Source organism: Pocillopora verrucosa, chromosome 8, assembly GCF_036669915.1.
Source record: "Pocillopora verrucosa isolate sample1 chromosome 8, ASM3666991v2, whole genome shotgun sequence".
NCBI classification, from domain to species: domain Eukaryota; kingdom Metazoa; phylum Cnidaria; class Anthozoa; order Scleractinia; family Pocilloporidae; genus Pocillopora; species Pocillopora verrucosa.
The window spans coordinates 11294046-11305499 of record NC_089319.1 but is presented as its reverse complement, the minus strand read 5'-3'; the positions used below and the strand labels follow the sequence as shown (position 1 = coordinate 11305499).

The 11454-nt window shown below is 37.9% G+C and overlaps 1 protein-coding gene across 1 annotated transcript; it reads left to right on the top strand.

Moving 5' to 3' along the window:
* The first annotated feature begins 1044 nt into the window (after positions 1-1044).
* LOC136283094 (uncharacterized) lies at positions 1045-9489 on the top strand. The gene is made up of 7 exons (XM_066171323.1): positions 1045-1212; positions 3199-3250; positions 3711-3856; positions 4189-4384; positions 4810-5157; positions 6057-6206; positions 7454-9489. The coding sequence occupies exons 1-7, from the start codon at positions 1207-1209 to the stop codon at positions 8806-8808; spliced, it is 2253 nt and encodes a 750-aa protein (XP_066027420.1). The 5' UTR covers positions 1045-1206; the 3' UTR covers positions 8809-9489.
* The last annotated feature ends 1965 nt before the right edge of the window (positions 9490-11454 follow it).

Genomic DNA, 11454 nt, shown 5'->3' with positions numbered 1-11454 from the left:
TATTCTGCAAGGTTAGCGAAATGACTCCACATGATCTAAAGACATGAAATCTACCTGCTCCATGAAACAAGCAATATCAATTTTGAATTTTCAATTTCAGTGAAAAAACAAAAAGGAAAATGAAAAAAGAAAGGAATTGATGAGAGCATCTACTTCAAAATAATCATCTTAATAATCGTTTTACGATGCAGGTTTTTTTTTACTTTTACTCTTTTTCTTTCATTTGGTGATTATGTAATTTACAATAATAAATTAGTCTTCTTTCATAATACTTAACAGTATGTTTTGTATTTTTACTTTGAATGATTTTTTTCCCTGATTTCGTTACGCCCTGGAAGTAATTCAAGCGTAAAATGATTTCTTTTCGCTATAAAACGTGTAACGTTTAATCAATCAAATCTCAAAAATCGAAAAAGAAATATAAGAAAAATCCTTTGTTCAGTTTTACTTTCCTGCTAAAGTTCAAGGGATGTAGCCTATTATTATTGATGGTCACATTAAAACAGGGAGAGAATTAATTAACATTGTCACCATTAGTTTGGTACTTTTACGCCCTCTCATTCTTTTCTTTGCCATAAAATAACGCATTCGAGATAAATCATGCTACTCTTTATACAGAAAGTTAGCAATATTGGTTGCTATGCAGCCAATCGACTCTATGATACCGAATTCCTTATTCCATTGATTTTCTCAAATCTCATAGTTAATAATTAATTAAACAATTTTTACTCCCACCCGAAACAACTAGCCACTTTGCATACATTAAAATTCTGGTTTAGTTATCAGACCCGGAAAGAGTGTGCTATCTTACGGATATTACAAATCCAAATACGAAAGATATGATTTTGAAACACTAGCTGCTCTTGATTTAAGCTTTTACTACTTTTTGCTTCCGCGTGATTTCTGCTAGCGGATGTAGACGTTGCAACTGGGACACAACCTATTAATTTCCCTACTTTGACCTCGTCTTCTATATAGCTGTAACTCAAAAGCGGTTACTAAAAACAGCAGACGTCATTGTAAACATTGAAAATCAATCATGTTTTTGTGCTCTGACCCAGAAAGAGCGTGCGAACTAAGAAAAGATGACGCTAATATGCATCGATACAAATGCATTATTTTGTGTAAGGCTTTAATCTCCTATGTGGCAGCCTGTTATTTGGGGGCACAGAAAGGAAAGGATAAGTAACATACTAATGTGCAAAAATGCTGGTAAGAATTTCATTCTCGTTTCTAAGGTGGCAAATATATATTGATGAATGTTTCTCACAACGAAGCAAAAAAAAAAAACCTAAAATAGAGCACATTTTGATTTGTAACTGATAAGTGACGATGAGATTGTAACAATAAGTGCGTACTTCATTAGCACTGGAGCGGGTGTATCAATGATGACTCGTTAGGCACTACGAGAAACTAAGCAACAGTTTGGAAAGTGCTTCTACAATTTCCTTGAATTGTTCAGTCAATATCTAAGTGAAAATACCCTTGACGTACCCACTGAATGTGATATGAAGTTCAGTAAACATTTGAAGTTCATATCAATTCATGTACTACGAACACAGATCTATATACTGAACGATTCTTCAAGCGTCGTCTACTCTGAAACAACAAATGATGCACAGCTGGACACCACATGATTCAGAATTTGGGATGAAACGGAACACACGACACTTAGCTTTCTCCTTACGTCTGAGCACCATTCACATTTAATCAGTGATAGACACATCTCAGGCCACTAAAGAAGACTTAAGGTTACTCCCCACCTTCGCAGGCGAGTTTCACTAAAATCCTAGCAAACTATACATCAGAAGAAAGCTTAATTACTGCAGATTACGATAAAAATATGATTTAAGTGACTTCTCTTTTAAGGGCGCTTATCAGAGTGTGAATTTGTGTCTTGCAGTTGCCGTCGTCTTTTTCTTCATTGCCTGCAGCTCGAAGATATGCCGCAATTTCTAGCCATATAGGCTTTTTTCTTGTGCATGATTTTAGCTGGAGCTGGATATTCTCGTCTCCCACTTTTCAAGTAACAGGAGGGTTTCTTTGTGCTCTCAAACTCCTCCGCGTGTTTTGGTTTCTGTCGCCATTTTGAATATGTTTTATTAAACACGATTGTCAAACTACCTCACGCTTTAGTTTTGTTAAACATGGTTTTAGAAGTGTTTTCAGTGTTAAACACGTCCGCAGCGTGAACAGCCAATCTTATTAAATCTGTTTATCAAAACAAATTTTAAACATGTTTAAGCTTTGGTGTCAACGGGGTATTAGTGACAAACTCAAGTGACTTAGTCTGAATAATTGGAATGAAGTAATCGTGTTAATGCAATTCACGAAGTTTTTGGGAAACGTTCATCAGAGCAAATTGCACATCTTGCAGAGCGAGGGAAAGTAATTGGCGATAGGAGGTGTTAAGGTTATGAACGCTCTTATGCACCTCACAAAATTTCATATCAATCCTCAGTGAAGTATCAAAAATTGTAGCTTAGAGATAGAAATTTCATCACTACCGGTATGAAAATGACTTTTTTCGCTGTTACATGAAAGTTCCATGGCCTTCATTAGTGGACTACTGCTGTTATATGTTTGGGCTATTTACAGAAAAGATTACAAGTTATAGGCACACACCTCAACTTAATTAAGTTCCACAAGCTTTCAAACATAACCATGGCCTAAATTGATTTAGCTTGCAAAAGATCTTTTTCCCTTCAATTCAAACAAAAGCTCACGAAATTTACATTCATCAACAGTTGTGTAGAACAGTGATGTAAGTTTCTGTAAATATCATTTACGTCATTCAAATTTGTTTTGATCCTGTTAGTTCTCCCGAAAAATCAAAAGCTCGCTTGTTCGTTTCATTAGACAGTTCCTCGGTCCCTCATGGGTAGAGTACCTCGGAAACGGTTGAATAAAATTCAGTTCAATCCTCGATTCCCATTTAGGACTTCTTTTCCAATTTCCTCGGATAATGTAGAATGGTTCAACTAATTATAATAAAGAAAGTGAAATCATATAAATTAATTCATTATGTTGATTAAATGTGATTACTCAGAAGGATTTTGAAACTATGAAAAAGTCCGTTAATCCGAAAGCGAAGTGTCACATATTTCCTTCTGACATTTTTCCCCGCTGAAACGAAGAACCAGTTTACATAACGTATGTGATGTGCAAACAAATAACTTTTTTTCTTTCGTTTGATAGAAGGTCTATATCCTCATCCTTTCAAACCTGCTTGTTATCAAGTTAACAGAAGGTAAGAGCTCAAATTCCCAATACGCCGTTACTATACGTATTACTTCTACTAGTCTGTACTTATAAGAATCAATAACCTAGTTGCTTTGTAAGTAATAGCTGAAGTCAGTTAAAATGGCGCTGTCTTAACAATTACATCAGTGGTATCACTGACCCAAAAATTTGTTTCAAGTGCTTTTCAAGACGCATCAGCTGGTTTAGTTGTTGTGTCTCCTAACCTCGTGATATTTAGCAAGAGAAGGTAAACCTACGAGATTCTTTGGTTTTATCAACAAAGTTACTAAAGTAAATTTATCACCATCAAGGGAGTGTAAAACTGACATTTGGGGCGTTATAGCATTTGGGATAGGAATTTTATGAGACGACAAGAAAACTTCGTGTAAACACTAGTGTAAACTGCGCAGCACTTGGAGTTGTTAGTCATGAGGTGATAAAATAACACTGAATTTACTCCATTTCAGCTGGAGAGTTAGTTCACATTACAGATTGGGAAGGAACATTATCTACTCTAGGCTACCCTAACACATACCCGACCAACTCGAATCTCACTTGGATCAAGTCAGTTTCACCTGGTAATAAAGCAAAGATCACTATCATAGATTTTGAGGTAAAGAATACGGCAAACCTAAATAAACATAATTCTTGAGTAATTCTCGCTTTTTTTGCCGATAGTTGGATTGGACATTAGCAAGAGGGCAAGCTTAATCGCCCTGGATGAAGTTTGATGAAATGCAAAGCCGTCCCTTTGGCGGAGGATTTCCCAAACAGCGACTGATAATAGAGCCCACCAATATAACCAATCGTGTTATAACGGTCACGTAACCAATGAAAGTTCTTCGTTTTATGCGGAAACCGCTCTCTTTAGGTAGATTGATAAACTCGTAGACGGCTGTATCCTGTTCTTAATTATTGGTTTTCATATGACTTTCCTCTCAACAGACGCAATGCAATGGAGACTACTTAGAGATCAGGGATGGAGACAGTATGGCGTCTCCGCTGATTGAGCGATTTTGTGGGAAACTTGATAGGTCGCCAAGTGAGATTACCTCATCCTGGACTAGCATCTTACTGCACTTTGTGTCTGACAACGTAAATGACACCTCCATGGATCGAGGATTTTTCTTGCAGCACTCTGGTGGGTTAAAGAGTTCCAACTAACTAATGTTCAAGGGGTTGAGGGTGGAGGTTGCAGTAAAATCGGCTGGGATTCCACAGCTAGAATAAGGGCTTTTCAACGTAACGTTCCTCCCGCCGTCTGCCGTTGGGACGGAACCCTTTGATGGAAAAAAAATTGACGGTAGACGAGTGTATCACTACGATGATTGACCACCACCTTTTTTACAATATCACTCCACTTTCTGGTAGAAATGCAATGTGAAGAAAGACAAAGATCAACTAAGGAACATTGTTTGATTTGACACAAAAAACATCCAAGCTGATCATGAGAAATGAAGGGTGCATCGCACATAGAAATTGTAATTTGCAATCGGGAGTTTATAAGAATTAAATGGATACCTGTAAAGATACAAGAATATCTCGGTTCCTTATTTCTGTTTATAGGAATATGTAAAGTACACATTAACAAGACCAATGGAGTCATTACCACGCCAAATTACCCTAACAACTACCCGAACTATATGGACTGTCTCTGGACGATACAGCTTCACCCTGCCATGCTAATCCCGCTAGTATGCGACGAAATTGCCATAGAAAAAGAAGAAGACTGTCCTTATGATTACATGGAGATACTGGAGGGCGATGGTCTTCACTCTACGGTCATAGAAAGACATTGCGGAGTTCTGAATCGATCTTTGACAGTCGAGCGGAACGGAAGTTTGAGTATACGGTTCGTGTCCGACCAGGATAAAGAAAATAAAGGATTCCGTTGTTCATATAACATCCTCAGAGGTTAGTTGGCAATAAACAACATTCACTTTTAGTATTAAATCTCCAAACAACCAAACTAATTACCATTTCTTATAATGCATCGCGAGGCTCAACTATCTTCTCTCTGTCTCTGTAACGTGTTCCTTAGAAAAGGGAATGAAGGTAAGAGATTGAATCCGCGGCACGCGTCTTGCTCCAAAGGTCGTGCATCTCATGTTACTCAAATTGTCTCGTTGTCGGCAGTCACTCGCCATCTGAAGTTTTAATTCGTGTAGTAAATGCTATTTGCAAATGTCAAATGAGAGAGAGTAAAAATATCTCACTAGTAGGGATAAAGCCTTTACTGACTAAAGAGTCTCTTTATTTTGATCCTCTTGTCCCGTTACCACCAAGAGGGGAAGAAATATTTTGGCTATAATCGCCAAATCATAAAATTGTTTATTAAACATAACTGAATTACAATATCTCTGTGAAGAAAATTATTCAATAATTATTAACACTTTACTACTTATTTAAATTAGACTTGTGTGGGAAGTAGAAACCTATCCTCTGCTACTATTAGAGTAGCATTTTATGGTCTTAGGATTATAGTCAAGATATCATTATATCTATTTCTGATAATCTTTTAAAGATTGTGATATAATTCCCCAAGGTAATTAACAAATTAACTGGCTCGATAGCACATAAAGCACCAGTATATTACAAGATAAATTCTCTCATAACATAACTAACACGCACAAAATTGACAAAGATGATCACTCTGCAATTCATATAAACATCACTGCACTAGTAACCTAACTGCACGATAAAGGAAAAAGTCAAACAGAAAAGCGTCGTGCGCACTCTTAAACAAATCTTGACGCTGCAACAGTTGATGTCCCTCGTAACTGCCCTCACGTGCTCACTCCATTTATCGTTAGTCAGAGGACATTGGACGCTGTGGACAGAGTGGACGGAGTGTTCCCGCCATAAAAACCAGACTAGAAGCAGAATGTGCGTAAATCCTTTGCCAGAAAGCGGACTGGAACTGCTTTGTGGTGATGTAGCAGAAACAGAGAGGCGGAACTGTAGTAAGTGGACCTCCACATTTATTTGCTGAGGCAAATGATAATGTTGTTAGTCAGTTGATCATCTGACTTCGAAATGATGATACGAGAAAAAGGGTGATAATAAACTTGGACGACCACGCAGCGGGGGTCCGATTTGTTTATCACGAGTATGATTGCAATGCGAATTGAAACGAAACGAGTTCTTATTACCAATTAATCATAAAAATTACACTATCCTTGAAAAGAAGAATTGCCAAATTATGACAGAGAGGTAAAACTTGCGATCTGCATCATATCAAAGTCATTACCCACAATGCAGGACATTGGACATTAGTGACTTTTACATGACCGTGGCATTATTACGCTTGCTCGGTGTAACCAAAATTCAAGATGGCGGCTCGTCCAAAAAGAAAATCGTGACCACCAAAACGTTTTATTGACGAAGTTGAGCAACTTAAGCCTTGTGCTATGAAAAAAAGTCAAAGAAGGAAAATAACCTCTACGTTATTGACAAATTTTTAGATCTCTTCTTGTAATGCCCACAGGACTTTTCTGATCTGGCAAGGGCTTTTCGCAGTTTTTCTTCAATTTTAAGTCTTTTTGTCACTTTATTAACGACATTATCCTCGAGCATCTTTTTCTGCCCCCTGAGCTCCTTGTTCTCTTGTAGTACAGCGGATTTGTCTAACTCGTGATAATACTCTCTGAACGCATACGTACTTCATTTCCGTTGATAAAGTAATCTCCTCGCGCACACACCCCCCTTCTTTCTGGCAGAATCAATATTTCCTTTTAGCGTCCAAATTTTGTTCCTGATTGTATTTTCCTGATATCGGGGTCACGCAATACTCTGTTTGGCAAATGTCGCAATGACTTTGATATGAAGCCCCAATTTAGGAGTCTGTGTTTCTAAGGTGATTGAAACCAAAGTTGTGATTGGTTGAGTTAAACTACAACTTTGAATGTGATTGGTTGATTTTAACTACAACTTTGAATGTGATTGGTTGATTTTAACTACAACTTTGAATGTGATTGGTTGATTTAAACTACAACTTTGAACTCTCTGATAACAAACTTTCCGATAACAAACTATCTGTTAACAACTTGGCAAGTAAATTAGTGGAAAATACATGTTTTTTGAAACAATCACAATCGAGGAAATTTTAATTTTTATAATTTATTGTTTTATCTAATCAGATATGACCTATTTACTATAAAAACTATACTATTACAATATTTATTCTCTTTTTGGTTTTTTCAATCAACAGGTTTTCGATCACGGTCAAACACTATCCTACTTTCTTCAAGTGGTACTTACCACACATCAAGTCTTCCCAGCTTTTCTTTAATGTCAAGTCATTTCAGTGGAACTGTGCACTTAGGTCAAGACAACACCTTACCAAATCCAAGTCATACCTCTCCTGCAACCTTCTTAAGTCAATCCGATGCCACGCTTTCTGCGAGTAATTCTAACGTCAAAACGTCTTTAAGGCAATCTATTTTAAATTACTCGATGGGCGCACAAAGTCTGCCTTTTTCCACATTGTCACAATATTCAAGTGGTGATAATGTAACTGACGTTTCGCGTACTTCAAGCTATTCAGTCGTAGCACTCCAAGCAAACGAATCGCTTGACGTCCTTGACACACGACCTCTTAGTAACTATGGTGCCAGTTTTACATTGTCGTCAAGTCAGCTTGATGCTGGACTTTCTGCGAGTCATTATCACGATACTCTTTCGTCGAGTCATCTCAACGTGCCAAGTTCTCATGATGCGATGAGGCCTCCAAGTCGATATGATGGCTCAACCTCTAAACGTAATTACCTTGTCACACAAACCACAAGTCAGGACAATGTCACATTTTCTTCAGGTGCTTTGCTTGTTTCAGTACTTCCGAGTCATTCTGTTATCAAGTTATCTCTAGAGAAATCTCAGGTCATGCAGTCTGTAACACTTAAAACACTTCAACGCACACATCATAACACAGGATATTCTTCGTTGGAGACAATCAACATATTAAGTACTTCCCCTCTTGGTGGAAAAATCGTTACTCACACAAATCATGCAAGCAGAGTTGATTTAAGCTCAAGGAAGACGGATACCTCTACCCAAAATAGACTTTCAGCCTTGCCCTATTTTTACACACCGTCAATATTTGCATTAAACAAGTCCATTGTTACAAATATCAACTCAGCTGCAAAGACAAGTAACACATCTGAAAAAGCCAGACACGACCATATGAACACATCAAATGTTCTCCATTCAGCATCCTTACCTTCCGGCGTAAGTTTTCAGTTCTCAGTTCTCTCTGGAACATTTATTCCTTCCACCGGAAAAAGATCTCAAGATGGCATCGCATCATTGGTATATGAAAGTACCTTGACAAGGCCTTCACTATCCGTACACAGAGACACACCGTTGTCTGCAAATCCAAACTCATATACCGTGGACACCTCTCATGCCTCTCCAGTCGACTCATCAATCAATGGCAACTCCTCTGACAACTCTTCTTCAGGATCAAGCTCAATGAATTATTTAGTAGGAGTACACAAAAGATACATGCAGATGGTGCAGCTCTTATGTACAACTGTTGTTTCTGTGATGTTACCGGTTGTTGATTGAACTGGAAAAAATTTGGAGGTAGTCTTAAAACGCTTTTTTTTCCTTGCTAATTTGGAAGATTTGTAACGGCTGCCACGCCTTTGCCACCGGACATTGATTCGCTATAAGTTTGTTTCGTGTTAAACGTGTTAAACCGCAAAAATGACGTTACTGTTTGTCCATTAGGAACGTGAACTTTAAGTTCCACCCGGAACCGCATTTTAGTTAGTTGTCTTGCTTTGGGCTAACGATAAGACGTGTTTATCGGAAGGTTTATCACCTTATCTTTAAGTTCGCTTTGGTCAAACTCTTACAAGCGGGACTGTTATGTAAGTGCCCATATTCCTTTCCTTGCGTTTGTCTAAATATCTAATCTTTTAGTAGTTTCGCCTAGTTTTTACACTAGTTTCTTTATTGCTCGTTTTCGTAACCTTGTGGCTTACGTTGTTCACGCTTCGTTAGAAAGCTACGCGTTTTTCCCATTTGGTTATTAGTTTTGTTAGAGTTCGTTTTCATTTGAAGATAGTCTTTTTGTAAGTTTGTTTTTGAGTTTTAGCTAGTCTTTGGATCTTGCATTTATATCGGAATGATTGGAATGGTGGTTCCTATGTTAGAATTTAGCTTAGCATCTTCCTTATAATTTCATATTCGTTTCAGTTTACGATAAGTACTTGGATACCTCGACTACGTGAAATAAAACGATTCAAGGCTTGTCCGTAAATTATATCCTCGCTTCATAGTGTCTTTTGCGAAACTTATCGTTGTCGTTGAAAATTTGCTTCGCTTGTGTCGGCCGCCACAAGATTATTTTAATAACATGTTACGCAAGGTTTCAGGAATTCGATCACTAACGTAGAAGTTGAGAACGTTTTTGGAAAGTAACCTTCTGTAACGAGAAAGACTATTTAAAAAAACTCAAGAAAGTGTACATGAAACTGAGAACATTTTAAATTTTCAATGCATGTCAGGGGAAAAAGTGCTGTTTACGGTTGTGTTTTCACTAGACCACTTTTCTAGCTGAACATTCTTTCTAGGTGTTCGTTTACAGACCGACATTTACCGCTTAAACTTGATATCTGTTTTCACTGTGAAATTTAACCCGAAATTTAAGCCGTTTACTCAGAAGATTCAAATTACAAAAGCGGGCAACTTTGAAAAAATAGCGGGAGACGAAGCATTTTTAATGACTTCTCTTGCATATTGATCCTCGCCGTATTTCTCCGAAGGAGATGGCATTTCTTTCAGGGGATGCGACTAATGTCTCGACAAATGTAGAGGATGTGACGGATTTTTGGAAAGGGAAACTATTACGAATGAATTCGTCTGTCATTTCGAAAGCACTGTTTGCAAAGTGAACCACGAGGTGAGCGCGAGCGTCTGGAAAATATTTGCCAGTTCACGATTTGGCAAGCATCTGTCAGTAAGGGCAATCTGATTGACGGCGGTATTTACCAGGACGAGTTATACCATCTCGCGAGGTAGCATAACTTTGCGGGAATTTCCGGTCATAAAAGCGAGATAATCCCTTGTTTTTTCATGTGAAAACAGCTTGCATTTTTAACTCGCTAAACTCAGGACGAGCTGTTTTCATTGTACTTCCGAACTTTTCCGACTTTAACTAGTCAAATTTGTTCTAGTGAAAACACAACCTACGACAACCTACAAAGAGCTTCTCTGAAGAGTACGGTGAGGGATGAAAAACGTTCATACAGTTCAGGCTCAGGTAAGCTTTGATTCAATCTTCCTAAACAATCAACACTCGCACTACGTAACGACCGTAACTGGTATAGCGATTATTACGGGAGCAAACATCGTAGGTACGTGTTGTAACCACTGCGTTCAGTGCTTGTCACGTGAAAAAAATTCAATCTTTGAAGCAAGAATTTGTTGATGTTCGCCGACTCAGTCTGAATAATACTCAGTCGGAATAATTGGAATGAAGAAATCGTGTTAATGAAATTCACGAAGATATTTATATTAGTTTTTTTTTTAAATGGAAAATGTTCATTAGAGCAACTGACCCATCTTGCAAAGCGAGGGAAAGTAATTGGCGATAGGAAATTTTAAGGTTATGAGCGCTCTTATGCACCCAAAAATGTTCATTCTTAACCTGAGTATCAAAAGTTGAAGCCTCGAGATGGGAATTATAACATTTAAAATGAATAGTGAAGAACCGACTTAAAATTGTGTAGTCCTATAGAGATCTATGTATTGAACGATTCGTCAAGTGTCATCAGTTCCAAAACTACAAATGATGCACGCGTTTATTTGAAATGATGCACAGCTGGACACAGCATGATTTAGAATTTTGAATAAAACGGAACACACAACACTTAGCTATCTCCTTACGTCTGAGTACCATTCAAATTTAATCGGTGATTTACACCTCTCAGGCTACTAAAGAAGACTTAATGACCCTAAACGCCCTCAAGCAACATCTGCAATTGGCTCACTTTCCTTCAAAGATGTTTTCTGTACAGTGTCCTCTGACACCGAAGTTCTCAATTCTGTTTCGGGTTTATCCGTTTGCAGGACGTTGTGTAGGGTTCAGTTTTACCGCGGTTTGCTGATTCAAACCAACAACGAACCTTGTCTGCCAATCACAACTGTAAACCTCACTGTCCTAGATGGCCGACATTTGTACAGCTGTATGACACTTCCTTGGGA